Source organism: Jaculus jaculus, chromosome 8 (assembly GCF_020740685.1).
Source record: "Jaculus jaculus isolate mJacJac1 chromosome 8, mJacJac1.mat.Y.cur, whole genome shotgun sequence".
Taxonomy (NCBI): domain Eukaryota; kingdom Metazoa; phylum Chordata; class Mammalia; order Rodentia; family Dipodidae; genus Jaculus; species Jaculus jaculus.
Window position 1 is genome coordinate 1,516,056 of NC_059109.1, and position 18,809 is coordinate 1,534,864.

Sequence of the window (18,809 nt, forward strand, 5' to 3'; positions counted from 1 at the left end):
AGTTTATAACTTTGCTCCTAATTGTCAAATTGACCCTCCGTCCTGGATTTCTTTGTATTTGTAATAGCAGGCACAACAGAATGTTGGGGCAGGTTGAGGGGATTTGAGGGAGTTGGCTCCAGTAAGCACAGTCTGGTCCTCTCCATGACTCCTCCACTTTAATTTGGAGCGGATTGGGTGCTTTACAGGAATCACTATCCACTCCCCTTTTAAGTCTCTGCAGACCCCATTTTCTGGATGCTTCTCTTTAGAGCAACCTTAAAGTCGGTGTTCCTCAGGCTGTAGATGATGGGATTGAGGAGGGGGGTGACCACAGCATAGAAAAGGGGAGGAGGGGGTCTGCGGCTGAGTCATAGCTGGCCTTAGGGCGGATATAGATTAAGATGGCAGTTCCACAGAAGAGGAGACGTCGACCAGGTGGGAGGAGCAGGTGGAGAAGGCCTTGCGGCGGCCAGCTGCAGATGGGATCCAGAAGACGTATGAGCTGAGGATGAGGGCGGCCAGCATGATCTGTAGCTCACTGAGCGAGGTGTCCACACACCAGCCGCAGCACGGCTGGATCTCACAGAAGTGCGGGCTGGCGTTGGGGCCGCACAAGGGCAGGGAGAGGATGACGGCGGACACCCGCGTGGGCTCAGCGGCAGCGGGCAGCGCAGGGGCGCGCAGACGGCGGCCGGCAGCACAGGAAGAAGGACGTCTGGACCGCGCAGCCCGGGCGCGGAGCGCGGCGCTGCCCGGTGAGCAGGTGGCGAGGCAGCAGGGGACCCGGAGGGACGTGTAGCCAGTCTCCAGGCCCGAGAGCATGCGGAGGATGAAGTACTTGGGGGACTGGAGAGCAGCGTGGGTGGAGACCAGCGCCACGATGAGGAGGTTGCCAGCCGCGGCGAGCAGATAGACGGCCAGGAAGAGCGAGAAGAGCGGGCCCGGAAGGTGAGCCAGCCCGGAGAATCCCAGCAGCACGAACTCGGTCACCTGGGAGACATTGGTACCCATCTTGCCACAGCCCGGAGTGCAGGAGGATTGGCAAGAAAGAGAGCCCCCTTTTCCTCCTAGAGGATCAGGGATCAAGGCCTTTGGTTGGAGGCTCCCAACCTTGAGCCCATGTTGCACCCTGGTCATCCTAGGGAACCTGGGCATGCGTGGGTCTCACTGAACCTGGTCCGGCTTTTTGTCATTGTGCTCATCCATCAAAACGCAGACTAAATTCTATTTTCAGATCCTCTTGCCTGGGAAAGTCTTCCTCGGACTTTATTTTTTTCTTTCTTTCCCTTTTTAACGGTCTCATCTTGTATCCCAGGCTGGCCTTTACTCATCACAACCCTTTTGCCTCAGCTGCTGGAGTGCTGGGATTACAGGCAGGAGCCACTAGTCCAGCCTTTCACTCTGCCTGTCCTAGGGTGGAGGGTGGAAATTTCCCTTTCAGCAGATGTTTTGCTGTTCAGAGCCAGGATCTGATCTATGTTCGAGGCAGGAAAAACTCAATTCTAAGTCAAGAGGCTTTCCTTCCCTGCTCCCTCCAAATCCTCTACTGCTTTCTTTCTTTTGTTCTTGAACTTGTTTTTTTGTCTTTTCCTTTCAATGTGAACCTTCGCTCACCCAATTTTCACATTTCCCCCCTTTTCATCTGTCAGGCAACCTGTCTTCATCGTCTATCGCGCTAACATTTTGCTAGGGAAGACATCTGATCATCTCTTCCAAGTCTCTGTTGGTGGTTAAGCTGTTAGGTGTCCAGAGAAGAAAGGATCTCACGAATAAGGTAAATGCTGCGGAAGGAGATGACAAGGCGTTGCTCAGCTGATCACTTCTGTATCTTAATGCTTTTCAGACCTCATTCGTTCACACCATAAAATAGGTACAGAAAACCCGTGTACATCAGCCACACAGATGCATATACTAACCCCTGTACATCAGCCACACAGATGCATGTACTAACATAAATGCTGCATTTCTAATGCCCTCAGAAGCCAGTGGGTAAATCTTGTATTATACATATGCAAGCATCACTGCAATTAGCAATGAAAGTCTATAGAGCAATGCAAATACCCGAAGATACAATAAACAGATACATAAATCCAAATTCTGCAAAAAAAAAAATGTAATTGCACATTAGAAACACAAGCCCACATATCAGTCCTGCTGTGGTCCAGGCCTTGCTTCATCCCACCTTGAGGGCTCCTACAAGTGTCTTCCAGGCTATACTACTTAGAAATTTTGCAAGATAACACTGCACCAGGGACACTGTTCAGGCTATCCTACTTGGAAAAATGATCACTGATAAAGGCAGGTGGCATTTGATGATTTCCTTCTTTATTCTTCCCTCTGCATTGTGAGTCCCTTATGAAGAACATTATTAGGTTTGTGTCTCTGAGGACCTGAGTATCCCAGGATATTCTGTCCTCCAATGGGGAATGTTTTCAGACAACTAATTAATCTGTTATGTTGGAGTCTGTTCCTTAGATCATAAGAAGCAAAGGGTGCACTGTAGAGAACATTTCAGAGGCAATGTCCAGCGCTTTGGACCTTTCTTAGCTCTCCCATACTACTTCTGTTAATCCATTTTTATTTTCTCCTCTTATAATTTTCTTCTATTGCTATAGATGTCCTATCTCACTTACAAAAACTAGTAATTCAGGGCTGGAGAGATGGCTTAGTAGTTAAGCACTTGCCTGTGAAGCCTAAGGACCCTGGTTTGAGGCTCAATTCCCCAGTACCCACATAAGCCAGATGCACAAGATGGCGCATGTATTGAGATTGTTTGTAGTGATTGGAGGTCCTGGTGTGCCCATTCTCTCTCTCTGTCTGTCACGTCACTCTCAAATAAATAAATAAATAAAAATTAAAAACCCCCAAACAAATAAATATTTTAAAAAACTACCAATCAACTTGTTATTGACTATCTTATTGATATAGTTCAATAATAAATTAATTTTTATTTATTCTTTTTTATTGACAACTTCCATAATTAGACAATAAACCATAACTCCCTCCCCCTGCACTTTCCCCTGCACGACTCTATTCTCTATCATATCCTACCCCCAGTTAGTCTCTCTTTTGTTTTGATGCCATCATTTTTTCATCCTATTATGAGGGTCTTGTGTAGGTAGTGCCAGGCACTGTGAGGTAATGGGTATCCAGGCCATTTTGTGTCTGGAAGAGTGCATTGTAAGGAGTCATATTCTTCTTTTGGCTCTTATATTCTTTCCTCCCCCTCTTCCCCAGTGGACCCTGAGCCTTGGAAGGTGTGATAGAGATGTTTCAGTGCTGAGCACTCCTCTGTCACTACTCAGCACTATGGTGCCTTCTGAGTCATCCCAGAGGTCAACACCATTTGAAAAGAGATGCTTCTCTAACAAAAAGTGAGAGTAACATTAATATATAGGTATGAACATTAAGAGAAGTGCTTGCTGGGCTGTTTGGTGAGCATAACATATGTATTTAGCCAGACACCAGCAGATGTTACACCCTTAGGGCTCATGACTATGAAGTTGTAGGTTTTCAGTGTCAGGCATGTATTCCCTCCCATGGAGTGGGCCTCCAGTCCAATTAGAGAGCAGTTGGCTTTCCCATAACAGGCGTGCCACTATTGCACCCGTTGGCTCATTTGGCCTGGACAGCTGTATCAGTCAGGGTTCTCTACGGGAACAGAACCGCTACAATGAATTATATTACAAAGGGAATTTATTGGATTATTTTACCGTAGTCTAATAGCAGTTGCAGGCCCAGGAATCAAGGAACCTGGTAGCTGCTCAGTCCATGTGGCTAGATGCCTCAGTGGTGCCAATCCAGCACTGAAGGCCTGTCGGCTTCCTGAGGAGCTGCTGGTCTTCAGTCCACATGAGTCTTCAGTTGATGCTGGTCTTCAGTCTGCACCAGTCTTCAATCCATGCTGGAAGACAGCAAGCAGCTCTAGCAGCCAAATGGAAGGAAGGGAGCTATTTTCTCCCAGAGCTTCCTTATATAAAGTTCCCATCTGAAACGGGCCACCCACTCTGGTGGAAGGGCTCACTCTAGGGGAAGGGCTTCCTCCTTCAATTAATCCTTCCTGGAAAGGAATTTCTGTGGATTACTAAACAGATCAAGTTAACAACACCTTAACCATCACAAGTCCACCCTTGTCAACTTCACACCAAACCATATCTCCTTACATCATACTTAATTTCCAAATGAAAACAGTAACAAGCTCATAATTCTGCCTGACATGGTATAACGATCCTACATACAACTGGCAATGCAAAATCTTTCCCCCAACATAAAGCAAAGTTCCTTGATGAATGCTTACTCTCTAATATAACAGGTCAAATGTAAATTTAATAACAGTTAGGTAGTGATAAAATCTTAATATTGGTGTAGATATGCACAAGAACTTTGTATCAAGGTAGGACAGAAACATGGAAATTATAGTCCTCATTTTTATAACTGGTCACATGGCCTTAGCTGGTATTTATAACTACCTTCTTCTACTGCCCATTCTATATTTCCTTCACCTTCAGCAAGCACCTCAGCAGGTCTTGGTTCTTTACCTGGATGGGTGACCCATACCTTCATTCCTGAAGGATTTGGGCCATTTATCACACTGTGTAGATTGGGTTGTCGCAGTTTTCCATTGACTTTGATTACAGGACATGGTAACACTAAGAGGTGTCCTAAAGGATCTCCTGCACTCCAGACACTCTTCCTTACCTCCATTGTGGAGGAACAGAAAAATTTCCCCTGGTAGTGTGTATCAATCACCCCTGCTAACACTGTAACTCCTCTCTTAGCCTGTTGACTAGAGGCCATCAGGAGCCCAAAGTGGCCAGGGGAAAGTCTTAGCTTCTAGTTCAATGGCATGTTCTTTGTGTCTCCTGGCAAAAGCACTCCCTGCTCTGGCACCAAGACCTATAGGCCAGCAGAGTGTAAGGTTGTAAGAACAGGAAGCAAAAATTTGGCTAACGGGTCACTTGGGGTAATGGTAAGTAGGATCATTCCTTTTTCTACCCCTTGATTCCTGGACCTGTGAATCTGGGCTATGGGAGAAACTGCACCATATGTAACATGCTGATTCAGAGCATATAGAGCCAACTGGAGGACATTCCCCCAGCCCTCCAAGCTATTGCCACCTAGTTGGTGCTGTAGTTATTTCTTCAAAATGCTATTCCACTGTTCGATCAAGCCAGCTCCTTTAGGGTGGAGGGGCACATGGTAAGACCAGTGAATTTCATGATCATGAGCTCACTGCCATACTTCCTTGGCTGTGAAGTGAGTTCCTGGGTCAGAAACAATGCCATATGGAATGCCATGATGATGGATAAGGTATTCTGTAAGCCCTGAGCTCTAGAATAATTGGCTGCCTTTGTTTCCCATGCTGGCTGGACATGAGAAGGAAGGCAGCCCCTGCGCTAGGATGATAACCTGCTCTTTCAGTGTGTTGACTCTATGAATAAAGCACAGCCCTAACCCTAACTAACTGAAAAATGGAATGTGAAGGGACACAATAGACCTGGCGAAACATCCTCCTGTGCAGCCCTGGCCTTTAGGCACACATAACGGAGGCCACTACCCAAGTTGATCTTCCTGACAGATAAAGGAGTTTTAGGAATCATTACCACAGGCCTTATTGCAAAATGTGGGTGTTTTCTGTTATCTAAGAAATGGGATGACTCCTCTGTGCAATGTACCATGACCTTTCTGCACCTCTCTGTTCCTAAATACCTTTATGATTACATAGCATAGAATGGTTCTTGTCTCAGTTCTGCCTAACTTTGTATTTTAACTCCCATCCTGTTTTTACAATGAACACCTTCTGGTTTTCTCCAATAAAAGCTGACGCTTCCAGCAGGTCATGGCTGCATCCTGAGATCTTGAACTCTGGGATGAAGACCTAGAGCACCAGCTTTCTTCTTTTTCTTTCATTTTACCCAATACCACTTTGCCTCACAGTCCGTGAGTCGACGGTCTTACCTGTGTGGCACAGGGCCCCATGGCGCCAACATCTGTGTCTTCTCTGGTCCAGGCTTGTGCACAGTGCAGATAGTTCACACATGAGCAGCTTTGCTTCTCTTCGCTTTCTTATGCAAGGTGTTCCGCTGTCTGAAATGTTAACTTCCTACTGCAATGTTTTTAAATGAAATGGGTTAACATAATAGAAGCTAAAAACTACAAGTACAAACAGGCCAATAAAAACACTGTGGGATCTTACTTTTATGTGAATGATTTAAAAAAAATTAGGGGTGGGAGAGATGGCTCAGTGGCTAAGGTACTTGTCTGCAGAGCCTGATGACCTGGGTTTGATTCCCCAGTATTCACATAAAGCCAGGAGGCCCTGGTGTACCCATTCTCTCTCTTTTCTCTCACTTTCCCTCTCTCTTAAATAAGTAACCCCTATAAACTCGTTTGTTCACCAAACTAGTATTGGTGCAATTGTAAATTGGTCTGTTACCTGGGCCTTATCTGGGATGAATAGATGTGTGTTTGCATCTTCCCAGGGAAAAAGTGTCCCATGACAATTTAATTTCCCAGTATTTTACGATGAGTATATAGAACTGTGTTTACATCTTAAGGGGCTGGGTGATGGTTCAGTCAGTAAAGTAATGACATGCAAAAAGACATATATTTAAGTCTTACATTTTAAGTAGTATACCACTTTGCTATAATTTGTTAGTTCTCATGAGTTTTTGCTTTTATTGATTCCCTAGGAGTTTTCTACATACACAATGTTAATATCTGTCAATAAACCTTTTTATTTTTAAACTGAGGTAAGGTCTCACTCATTCCCAGGCTGACCTGGAACTCTCTTTATAGTACCAGGCTGGCCTCAAACTGACAGTGATCCTCCTACCTCTGCCTCCCAAGTGCTGGGATTAAAGGCACGTGCCACTGCACCCAATTCAAATAAACTTTTTGCAATGATGTTTTATTCCTTTTTCTTGTCCTAATTCTTTTGTTATAATTGTAGAGCAACGTGGCTGTAAATGGAGTGGGCATTTTAATTTTTTTTTTCCTGGAACCAATGTCTAAGTCCTATAGCTGCTGTCAAATACCCTGTTGAGATGATGTAGACAAGAGCTGATGGGAGAATGAAGCCATTTCTGTTTTTCTGCTTTCCTTTCTCCTTCTAGTGCCCTTTGTTGGTAGAAAAAGTCAGAAACATAGAAATTTAGTTACCAGCATCCAGGTTTACCCAGCAACACAAATCAGAGTGTGGAAGAGTGTTTCATATAGGCAATAGATCAATAACTGTCAAATATGTACATGCTGGAAAGTCAGAGTCAATGAAGTGAGAAGGCTTTAATCCTGTGGATGATGTCAGTGATAGACTTAGCTGATTTTAAGGAAGACATATAGAATCTAAACATACAAAAAGTATAAAAAGGAAGGTGACAAAGTAAGACCCATTTTAGATAAAAAGTTACAAGAAACAGAAGTCAATAAATCTATTACCACAGGATGAGGAAACTTTAAGACCAGATTAACTAATAAATACAAATGACACCATACTGTTAAATAGAAAACATGCTCCATGTAGAGGTAAGTGCATCATATGACATAAATTTCCAATAAGCTTTTAAAACTTTATTTAGAAAGATTACCATACATGTGTTTTAAGAGTAAGAATACAAAAACATTTATTTACCCTTTACCCAAATTCATCTATAATTAACAGTTCACCTGATTTATTTTATTACTGAAATTGACCTTTAATTCTTGAGTGTTATTGCTAATGTTGGCAAGAAGCCACCACATACCATTTATTTCTAAACTGAATAGCTATCCAATATTATTTATCCAATCATAGACAATATTACAGTTCAAGACAAATAAAATTTGAAGGTTGCGGTTTTCTCTCCTACAGCCCTCAGGGCATTTCTGATGTCCTTATTCCTCAACGTGTAGATCAGTGGGTTTAGCATTGGGGTAACGATGCTGTACAATACTGAGATGAGCCGGTCTTTTGCCAATGAATAAGTGGAGATGGGCCGCACATATGTGAAGATGGAGCTGCCATAGTAGAGAAGGACAATGAGCAGATGGGAAGCACATGTAGAAAAGGCCTTCTGCCTCCCCTCTGAAGAGTGAATTCTCAAGATGGTAGAGATGATGCACAGGTAGGAAAGGATGATACCCAGGAAAGGAGCCCACCCGATGAAGACCCCAATGACAAGTAACACCAATTCATTGATGGACGTATCTCCACAAGACAAGATCAGCAGAGGGGGGATATCACAGAAGAAATAATTAATCTGATTGTTTCCACAGAAGGGCAGGCGGAAGGTTAGAACTGTGTGCACCACTGAGTTGAGGAAACCACAAACCCAGCAGGTGGCTGCTAACCAGCTGCACAAAGCCTTGTTCATGATGACTGGATATCTTAAAGGCTTACAGATAGCAGTGTATCGGTCATAGGCCATTGCTGCAAGCAAAAGACATTCTACCCCCACAAAGAAAAGGAATGCAGAGAGTTGGACCACACAGCCCCCATAAGAAATACTTTTCCTTTCGGATAGAAGATGCACCATCATCTGGGGGACATTGGTGGTGGTGTAACAGATGTCAAGAAAGGCCAGATTCCTTAGAAAAAAATACATGGGAGTGTGTAGTCGAGAATCAGCCAATGTTATCACAATAATGAATATATTTCCTCCTAGGGTACAGAGATAGATTATAAGAAAAATGGTGAAGAGTAAAAATTGGAAATCATTTAGGTTGGAAAATCCCAAGATGATGAATTCAGACAGAACTGTTTGGTTTTCTCCTCCCATGATGTTTTCTCTTGAGAATTATAAAAGAGGCAGAACAAACTGCAGTATTCATATGCTGCAAGCGGAAAAATCTACAAAATAAGAAAATACAGCTGTTGTATGTAACATAACCATTGTCTGTAGGAGGAAACATACATGAATTTGTAACCCATGACCAATTATGCTGGTGCCAATAATCATCACATTGGAAAAACATTTTCTATGGAGCACAACTCTTAGGGAAGATTAGCAGAACCTTTATGGGGCAAAGTAAGCATTGAAAAGTCTGCCTAGAGTGCCAGGTTCTTCATGGAGATGCGTAGTGATGGTTCCATCCCTCACACTCAATAGTCTTAGTAATAACAAAAGTGTTACAGTAGGTAAGAATCATGGAGTTATTTGAGTCTCTCCCATGACGTCATTGTGTCTTCCTTGCACAATTAAAGACTGTTTTTCATATTTACTGTAATGAATTATATTTTATGTTTATTAAGGAGAGAGAATATTAAAGACATGGAGCTATATCCTTTAATAAAATTCAAATATAGCCAGCATGGTGGCTTAATCCCAGCACTTGGGAGACAGAGTTAGGAGGACTGTGGTGAGTTCAAGACCACCCTGAGACTGCACAGTGAATTCAAGGTCAGCCTGGGCAAGAGAGAAACACTACATTGAAAACAATCAAATATAAACAATGTGGGAACTAGCCAGAGTCCTGGGACGCACGTCTGCAAATCTCTGACTGTGAGAGTTAAAGATGAGGTTGGCATCAGCAGCATTGTTTGTTGAAGCTGCTTCCCCGAGAAGGGACACTTAAGAATAGGAAAAAGAATGAAATCTTAAGCCAGGTATGGTGGTACATGGCTTTAATGCCAGTACTTAGGAGGCAGAGGGCAGAAGTAGGAGGATCATTGTGAGTTCAAGGCCACCCTGACACATAGTGAATTCCAGGTCAGCCTAGACCAAAGTGAAACCCTACCCTGAAAAACAAAAGACAAAAAGAAAAAATATGCCAGCTGGAGAGATGGCTTAGTGGTTAAGCGCTTGCCTGTGAAGCCTAAGGACCCCGGTTCAAGGCTCAATTCCCCAGGACCCACATTAACCAGATGCACAAGAAGGTGCACACATCTGGAGTTCGTTTGCAGTGGCTGGAGGCCCTGGCATGCCCATTCTCTCTCTCTCTCTCTCTCTCTGCCTCTTCCTCTCTCTGTCACTGTCAAATAAATAAATAAAAATAAACAAAATTTTTTAAAAAAATCTGGTAATCACAGGATCACAGGTTTTCCCAAAACATGTAAGTTATTTTCACATGTTTTAACCTCAATATCTTGGCCTGAATTCTTTCTGTTAGCAAAGACAGAAAAAAAACGTTTTATCTTGTCTACTAAGCATGATCAAAGTAGGCACTACCTAGAATATTGCTTAAAGAATTAGATAATCTTGTCTTGCAGAAAAACAGGTGTAAAGAAATAACTACCAGGAAAAATAAAGAAAACACTACCAAAAGGTATCTTATGTTTTCACCATTGTGCAATGTCATGATACTATTCTGCATTCAGGGTGCATACCTTGGAGGAGGTAACTTTAAAGTGAAGCTTCCTTCCCTCTCTAACTGATGTGGTCAGCAGCTCCTATTGGACTCTGTAGTGGTCAGTAATCATATGGTCAATATGTTTCTGCCTTTTGACTATGCTTTTCTAGTTCTTAGTAGTGTGGTTTCTGGTTCATTCAAAACAATTCCCAATTGGTCACAATCAATGGTCTGACTCAGATAAATATTCTGAATCACTGTCTGACACTAATCACTCTCATTGAAGATATTTATACTACCTTCCCAAGTACAAAAGTACAACCCTTGGTGGCAAAACAGTCAAAACTTAATGTGAATTTGTCCTGATTCAAACCCTTTGTTACATAGCACTTTAATAACAATTATGAAAATGTGTGAACATTTACATCTTTTTGTTTCTGGACATTCACTGTTGGTCATTTTTTTTTTTCCATTTTCTAAATCACCTGGTAGTCTCAGAGTCCCTGAAGCCTCATTTTTGATGATGGAGGGTATGAGAGAATTAAAAATTAAATTTACCAGTAGAAGATAAATCATCTTGGGTCTACAGGGATGGCTTTGTGGTTATGGCATTTGCCTGCAAAGCCAAAGGATCAGGTTCTATTCCCCAAGACCCATGTAAGACAGATGCACAAGGTGGTGCATGTGTCTGGAGTTCATTTGCAGTGGCTGGAGGCCCTGGCATGCCTATTCTCTCTGTCTTGCTCTCTATTTCTGACTCTCTCTCTCTTAAATAAATAAAAGCTTTTAAAAATCATCTGTAAATACATTTCTCCACTTTAAGAGAAACTGGACAAGTTTCACATTATTTTAAAAAATATTTTATTTATTTATTTATGAGAGAGGAAGAGGCAGATAGAAAGAGAGAATGGGCACACCAGAATCTCTGGCCACTGCAAATGAACACCAGATGCATGCAACCCCTTGTGCATCTGGCTCACGTGGGTCCTGGGGAATTGAACCAGGGTCCTGAGCTTTGCAGGCAAATGCCTTAACTATTAAGCCACTTCCCCAGCCCGCATTATTTTACATACCTATTTTTTTGTGTGTATCCTTTCTTTTCATAAAAGTAAACATGTAGATTATAGAATACATGAAAATAAGAAATATTTTAAAAAGTAAGTAAGTCCCAAACCAGTCTGAATCCTATGTTCATTTTTATGGACACCCTATAGTAATTTCCTGTGATATACAAAGAGATGTGATCATAAATTTGCACAATATTATTTTTTCTGACACTGAATTTCTACAATATGGTTTTTGGTAGGTATATCTGAATGCTTATGATTGATTATTATTTTTTAAAATTTTTGTTTATTTTTACTTATTTGTTTGATAGAGAGAGAATGGGCATACCAGGGCCTCTAGCCACTGCAAATGAACTCCAGATGGATGTGCCACCTTGTGCATCTGGCTTATGTGGGTCCTGGGGAATCGAGCCTCGAACCAGGGTCCTGAGGCTTCACAGGCAAGTTCTTAACTGCTAAGCCATCTCTCCAGCCCAAGTGATTATTTTTTTAAAGATCAAATCTTAGTGGTGCGAACATTTTTCTTTTTATTCCTCTTTGCCTTCCTCCCTCCCTCTCTTTCTTTCTTCCCTTCCTTCCTCCTTCCCTCTCTTCCTTATCTTCTTCTTTCTGTTCTCCATCCCTTCCTCCCTCCCTTTCTTTCTTTTTTATTCAGTTAAAAAAAAGGAAAAATGAATACTGTAAGTAATCTTATTAAAGTACAGATTAAGGCTCCCATTTTTCAACATAATTGGATAGTTAAGTATTTAATCAAATATCATTTTATTTCTAGTTTATGGAAGCCACATATGAGCTTTTAAGAATAAGCCCTCATGAGTTAGTTCACAGGGCACAGTACTTGGCTGTAGACATTTTAGTGAAGAACTGTGTGGAAAATAAAAAAGACATAGCCAGGAGTGGTGGAGCATGCTTTAAATCCCAAAACTAAAGAGGCAGAGGTAGAAGGATTGCTGAGTTCGAGGCCAGCCTAAGACTACATAGTGAATTCCAGGTCAGCCTGGGGTAGAGTGAGACCCTACTTCAAAATCCCTCCCCCCAAAAAAACCCTTTAAAAAAGAAATAAGACACAAAAATGTTAGGCCCAAAGCCAAGAAAAGTTATAAATTGGCTTTCAGAATGTCTGTTAATATTAAAGTGATAAATTTAACTAGAATTCACTTACATTGACTTTGTTTGAATCTGATTTTTTTTCATATATACAACACTGAAGTCCCACTTTGGAAAGTGGTTTGACTTCTATTGTTTGAATCATTGTATTGTTACAGAATATTCAGAGTAATAACAAAGTCAAAAATACCTTCATATCAGAGTACTTCTTAGTAATCAGAATTTATAACACTGAATATATAAATTGAAAAATCACAAATAAGACAAAAATTTAAATTTTTATCTGCATCACCCTATCTCTAACTCCTCTCCAATATTTGAAGACTGAGGCATACTAACCATGTATCTGTATATGTGTTTTTGTTTGGTTTTGGTTTTTCGAGGTAGGGTCTCACTCTAGCCCAGGCTGACCTGGGATTCACTATGGAGTCTCAGGGTAGCCTAGAACTCATGGAGATCCTCCTACCTCCACCTCCTGAGTGCTGGGATTAAAGGTGTGCACCACCACACCCAGCTTCATGTATATGTGTTTCATATGCATGTAATATACTGATCACCAGGTTTTGTGCATGACACTGAAAATTCAACAGCACATCTTAGACAACCTCTCATGGAATTTACATACGGAGAAGCTATGGTTTCAGTTTGGAAGAAGCCTGTAGAAAATGTCTAATCTGGACTGAAATACCCGGTGCACTTATGCTGACTGATAACCTACAATGCCACCGAACACTGCACTGATGGACAGTACAAAACAAGTATGGACAGCTTGCTCTATCTTTAGATGAATCCAACATTTGTAATTTCCCATTGTGCTGTTATCTTAATAATGGGTAGAATGGTTAAATTCAGATTCTTCCTGTAATCTGTGTGAACAATAAAAATTGTTAGTCTCTTTGACTCCCTATCAACTGTTGCTAAGTGATTAGTAAAAAGCTATTAAATTTCTGTTGCCTAAATGAAAATCACAAGCTTCCTCATGGAGAAGCTGTGAGTATTAAGTAGGGCGGGGCCATGTGTCCCTCTCCATCGTAAACTTAGTGATAAGGTGGTTGATATTATTTCACATATTTAGTCTTGGTCTGCCCTCTAAAACCATAAGTAAAATTTGTTTCCTGTTGCACATAAAAGACTTTACTGTGTTAAACTTTGACTGTTAAAGTACACAAATCCATTCAGTTTGTTTCTTACGTAATATTGATTTGATAAGCATCACTTATGCTAAAGCATATCAAAATATTCTATCATCTCATGGAACTTTTTATCTTTGTTAGCATGAGCTGGAAAGTTTGTTCCTTATTTTAAGAATCCCCAAATTTGACAGAGTGGATGAAGCAAACGTTTTGGGAAACCAAACCTCTTTCATGTAGGTAAAAGATAGCAAACGACGAAAGCCACACAATCTGCATTCACTTGGGCTGATCCCTATGCTCAGAGCCAGCACAGACACCTGCACATCTCTTCACCTAGAACTTCATGAGATTCTTAATTTCCTTTCTTCCTAAACATTCTCTACGATCCAAACAGCATGATTTAAGAAAGTCATAAATGTAAAAGATAAACCAGGAGAGGGCAACTTGCCTGAATAGAGAAGAGGGCATGGGGGTAGACGATAACTTCCAATTCTCAGAGCCAAGACCAGCCTATGGTAACGGCTGTTCTTATTTATAAGTAATCAAACCACTGTCCCTGGATGTCTACACTATTAGAAACATTTAATGAGAGTCAGGGACCCCTACCTGTGCGCAGTGCTCTGAGAGTCAGAGAGAGGGTGTGCAGCTTCAGGGAGTTGAAAAAGTCTCAAGTGGTGTCTGTACTTCTTCATAGAGACTAATTTGAAAGGCTTATAATCCTTTAGACATTCATATTCTGGACATATTTACTTAATAACATTATCTAATTGCTGATAAAAAACAAATTGAGTGAATTCAGTGAATACTCATTCATCTTTGTATGATCCAGATCATGTAGCTAACAAATAACGGTTTACCATCTTAGCAGTAGAAACTTAGCTTAGAGTTTAAATTTAAATAATACTGAAAAGGTAGTCAAGGATATTAATTCAAATACTATGTGATTTCTAGACAACGTATTCTAGAGGCAAAGAGCAGTCTTAGAATTTAAAGTAATGATGTAGTTTTGAAAAGCAGGAAGTTTGATGATGTGACATCTGGAGAGGGTGATTCAGGAAAGGAAAATATAAAAGTTAAAAATCACTGTCAAGAAAAAAATATCAAGTTTTGCTGTAATAATTAATTTTAGGCTAAAAGAAGAGAAGACCCAAAACAACAGTAGAAACAACAGAAGTTGAACATTAAATCTTGGATGATGATGGCTAGAGAATTGGAATAGCATTAACTTACAATGGCTTTCAGAGAGAGAGGGGATTTTGGCCAAGGAATGAATTTCAAATAAGACAGGTTTTGAAGTTGTCGCACACAGTGTATAAACAGAAAATAGTGTACATGATACAAGAATACTGTTATTATTATTATTATTTATTCAAGCAAAAGGCTCCAAGGGACATTTAGATACATAAGGTGAGATATAAGATTTAAGTAATAGTTTTATACACTCATGTTATTTGGAATGAAGATAATGTTGGATTCATGGGAATGAAGACACAAGAGCATGAAATTGAAGCATCTTTTTTAATCTACTAAAATCAAACACACGAAAAGATTTTAAGGGACTAGAGAGGTATCTCAGTTGGTGGAATGTTTGCCTACCATGCATAAAGCCTTGGGTTCAGTTCCTAACACTGCATAAGCCAGACCTGGAGGCACAGGCCTGTAATCCTGTAACTCTAGATGTGGAAGCAGGAGGATATGAAGAGCAAGATCATCCTCAATCACATAGTGAATTTGAGGCCATCGTGAGCTTGAAGGATACATGAGACCCTGTCTCAAAAAAAAAAAAAAAAGATTTGGTTTTTCTTAGGAATGTTGCTTTCTAAATAAACAGCTGTGTGATTCAGCCTAAACTGTAACATTTGGTTTTCAGGTTGGAGACATGGGAGAGTCAGTGCTCGTGAGCTCAGCTATGATTATTATTACCTCAGGGCCTTTCTACTTGGTTTTAGTTTTTTTATTTTTATTTATTTATTTGAGGGGGGGGGAGAAAGAGGCAGAGAGAGGGAGAGTGTGAATGGGTGTTCCAGGGCTTCCAGCTACTGCAAATGAGCTCCAGATGCATGTGCCCCCTTGTGCACCTGGTTTATGTGGGTCCTGGGGAATCGAACCAGGGTCCTTTGGCTTTGCAGGCAAATGCCTTAAGTGCTAAGCCATCTCTCCAGCCTCTCTTCTTGTTTTTAAAATCATCTAGGGAGAAGAGAGATACCAGAAACAGGAGATTGAGATAAGTGCTATCAGCAAATACTATAATTTTAAAGATTGTACTCTGGTGTAAATCATAGGCAACAGATAATTAGACAAAAAGGCACATAAATAATTAGAAGTTATATTATGGCTAAGAGGAAAACTTCTGAATTAGGTGTTCTTTTTTCCTCAGTGTGGCTTACAGTCATGCTATAAATATATTTTTTATTGTGTTACTTGCTGATGTAAAACTTAAAGAAATCTACTCATTGCTAGAATATAACCAAAATGTTCACAATGATCTGTAGAGATTTACTGATCTGGCTGTATTCATTCTAGTGATTCCTTATTTACCATGTCTCTTGCTGCCCATTTTTATTCATCAACTATAAAGGTCCATCTATACTGCTTTTGCTATTTCTTCAAACAAGCACCTTTGTGTCTATTTGGACTGTTTCAGTTAGGGTTTTATCTATCACCAAAGATGTTATGAAGACTATTGCATATATCTTAGTGAACTGTCATTTATTTGCATGTGTACTTCTGATGAATATCTATACATTTTAAATATCTAGTTTTATTTATTTATTTGAGAGAGAAATATATAAAGAAAGACAGAATGGGCATGCTGAGCCCTCTAGCAAATGCAAACAAACTCTAGATGCATGCACCACCTTGTGCATCTGGCTTACTCGGGTCCTGGGGAATCAAACCTGGGTCCTTTGGCTTTGTAGGCAAGGACCTTGGCCACTAAGCCATATCTCCAGCCTGAATACCTGTAAATTTTATATCACACACATGGGAGGAAAATTACTAGATGATAGAGATTCATCCATCAGCTATTACCAAATAGTTTTCCAAACTGACTATATACCAATTAGATTTTTGCTAGCAAAATATGAGAGTTGCAGTCATTCTATGCCTATACTACAGTTCCTCCTTTTCATTTTAGTTATATTAGTGATTGTGTAGTCAGATCCTGTTAAAAGATTAGTTTTAATTTCCCTTATCATTAAAGAACTTTTTTCATATGCTACATACACTGGCCACTTGTATGTTCCTACATCTTGCATGTTTAAGTGTTCTTCCTGATTTTCTTTTCAGTTATGTTCCCACTGAGTCAACCTGATGCAAGTCTAAATACTAACTCTTTTGTTTTTTTTTTCTGAGGTAGGGTCTCACTCTAGCCCAGGCTGACCTGGAATTTACTATGTAGTCTCAGGGTGGCAAACTCATGGTGATCCTTACTATCTCTGCCTCCTGAGTGCTGGGATAAAAGGCATGTGCCACCATGCCTGGCTAAGTACTAACTCTTGGTGAGACAAGTAGAATGACAAACAAATTGTCCACTATGTAATTGGCTTTTTGATGAAGAAAAATTTATGTTTTATATGAAAATACATAGTTATCCACATAATGTTTTTAAGGATTAAAGATGAACAAAAGTTAATAATAAATGAAGTCAATTCACTATAATGGAAAATTCAAGTATTGTGACTTGTTCAATTACAAAGATATTAAAGAAATAAAAATTTTCACATGTCAAAATTTTAGTAAACTTATTTCAGTTCAACAGGAGTTGGTAAAAGTTTTAGTCCCAATAACAGTATTCATGGTGCCAAAGGAATTTATTTATTATATCTGCAAGTCAACTATTGACTACCACTTTTAATTTCTCTTTGTTTTGGTCAGTGGAGAGAGGTTGACCAAATAGGTGGGGGCTGTCTCTAAAACCCTGGGGGAGGACAGTCCAGGTGAGTTGAGAGGCAGTATGAGTATCAGGGTCCTCCCAGGTAAAAATGAAGAGATCTTAGGAATCCGGATGCAAGGGAATGGAGAAGAAGGCATCTTTGAGGTCAAGAACTGAAAGTGAGTAGTGGAGGAGGGTATGTGAGAGAGGCGAGTGTGGGGCTGGGGACTACTGGGTGAATGGACGTAACGCAGCATTGATGGGTGCTAGTCTTGGAGTAAGTGGCAGGCAGGCCCCATCATAACAGGCAAGATCGGGATATTGTACGGGGATGAATGGAGTGAAGGAGGCCAGCTTGGAGCAAGTGAGAAATTAAGTGAGAGTAGGTATTGAGGATGGCAGTGAAAGGATGTGGGGTCTCTGATCTGATGATGGCAGGTGTGTGGAGAGAGGCTAGTGTCAGCGAGGAAGTGTCCCACATTGTGGGATCAACCTCGGAGACAGGGAGGGGGAAACTTGGATTCTTTGTAAGGAAGAAGCTGGTGTTAGGAAAAAGATAGAGTGTGAGTGGTGAGAAAGAGAGAGGAGAGGGAGGGAGGGAGGAAGAGAGAGAGAGAGGGATCGAGTGAGAGCGCTTTTGTATAAGGTCTTAGCCCAGGAGAGGAACAGGACAAGAGGGTATTATGAAAAACGAATAGGAGAGGGAAATGTCCCAGACTTCACAGGGTAAGGGGGGGTGATGCATGGGGAGTGGTTTCGGCACCACTTTGCTGTGACCTTCCTGACCAGGATAAAAATGACCAGCAAACAAAGATCCTTCTCGATCACACTTTATTGGAGAGCCTCTTGGTTAACAGAAAAGTTGATGGCGAGGGGGCCGGGGCACAGGAGTGTAGCTGCTTTTATAGGGTGTAATACTACTAGGCACCTACGGATTGGCCGCCACCTGCTCCCCCATCACCCAGGGCCACGGGATAGGCCCAGGATGCATTACATCATGTGCACGCGCAGCATCAAGCAAGACTGTCGCCAGGATATGACCAAGTAGGGGGTTGTTCGTCACCACTCTCAGCAGGAAGTCAGCGTCATCTTGTAATGGCGTCTGTAGCCGCTCCCTGCAGCGATTGGTCATCAATTCCCAGCACAGAAATCTGAGAGGGAAAAGTCTTATCAGAGCAGGATGGCAGGACTGACCAGCTGGCCCTCATAACAAATGAGACAGGCCTTCCTGCCAGCTGCACTGTGACCCTGGGCTCCTCCATTGTGATATAGAGTGCTGATGGGGGCCAAGGTCCCAGGGCACCATCAATCTTTGGCAGCCAGGCCCAGAAAATCAGTGTTTGGTTCTTGTGGGAAATGAGGGGAAGGGGCTGGACCACC

General features: G+C 41.4%; 3 protein-coding genes across 3 annotated transcripts in view; 1 reads left to right on the plus strand and 2 right to left on the minus strand.

Annotated features, from left to right (window-relative positions):
- The window catches only part of LOC105944874, a 115,311-nt gene that overhangs the window by 26,228 nt on the left and 70,274 nt on the right, over window positions 1–18,809 (plus strand). The gene's annotated exons all lie outside the window — the stretch shown is intronic.
- LOC101593876 (olfactory receptor 10C1) lies at window positions 210–993 on the minus strand. Its single transcript, XM_045156061.1, is given in 6 exon segments — window positions 210–328; window positions 331–405; window positions 408–620; window positions 623–676; window positions 679–750; window positions 753–993. Coding segments are annotated over 6 exon segments (774 nt in total).
- LOC101594163 (olfactory receptor 5V1) lies at window positions 7,788–8,738 on the minus strand. Its single transcript, XM_004671976.2, has one exon. It carries the CDS (start codon window positions 8,736–8,738, stop codon window positions 7,788–7,790), a length of 951 nt encoding a protein of 316 aa, XP_004672033.1.

Excerpts from the sequence above, each read along its gene's own strand:
- LOC101594163 (XM_004671976.2), bottom strand. The coding sequence starts at position 8,738 with ATGGGAGGAGAAAACCAAACAGTTCTGTCTGAATTCATCATCTTGGGA.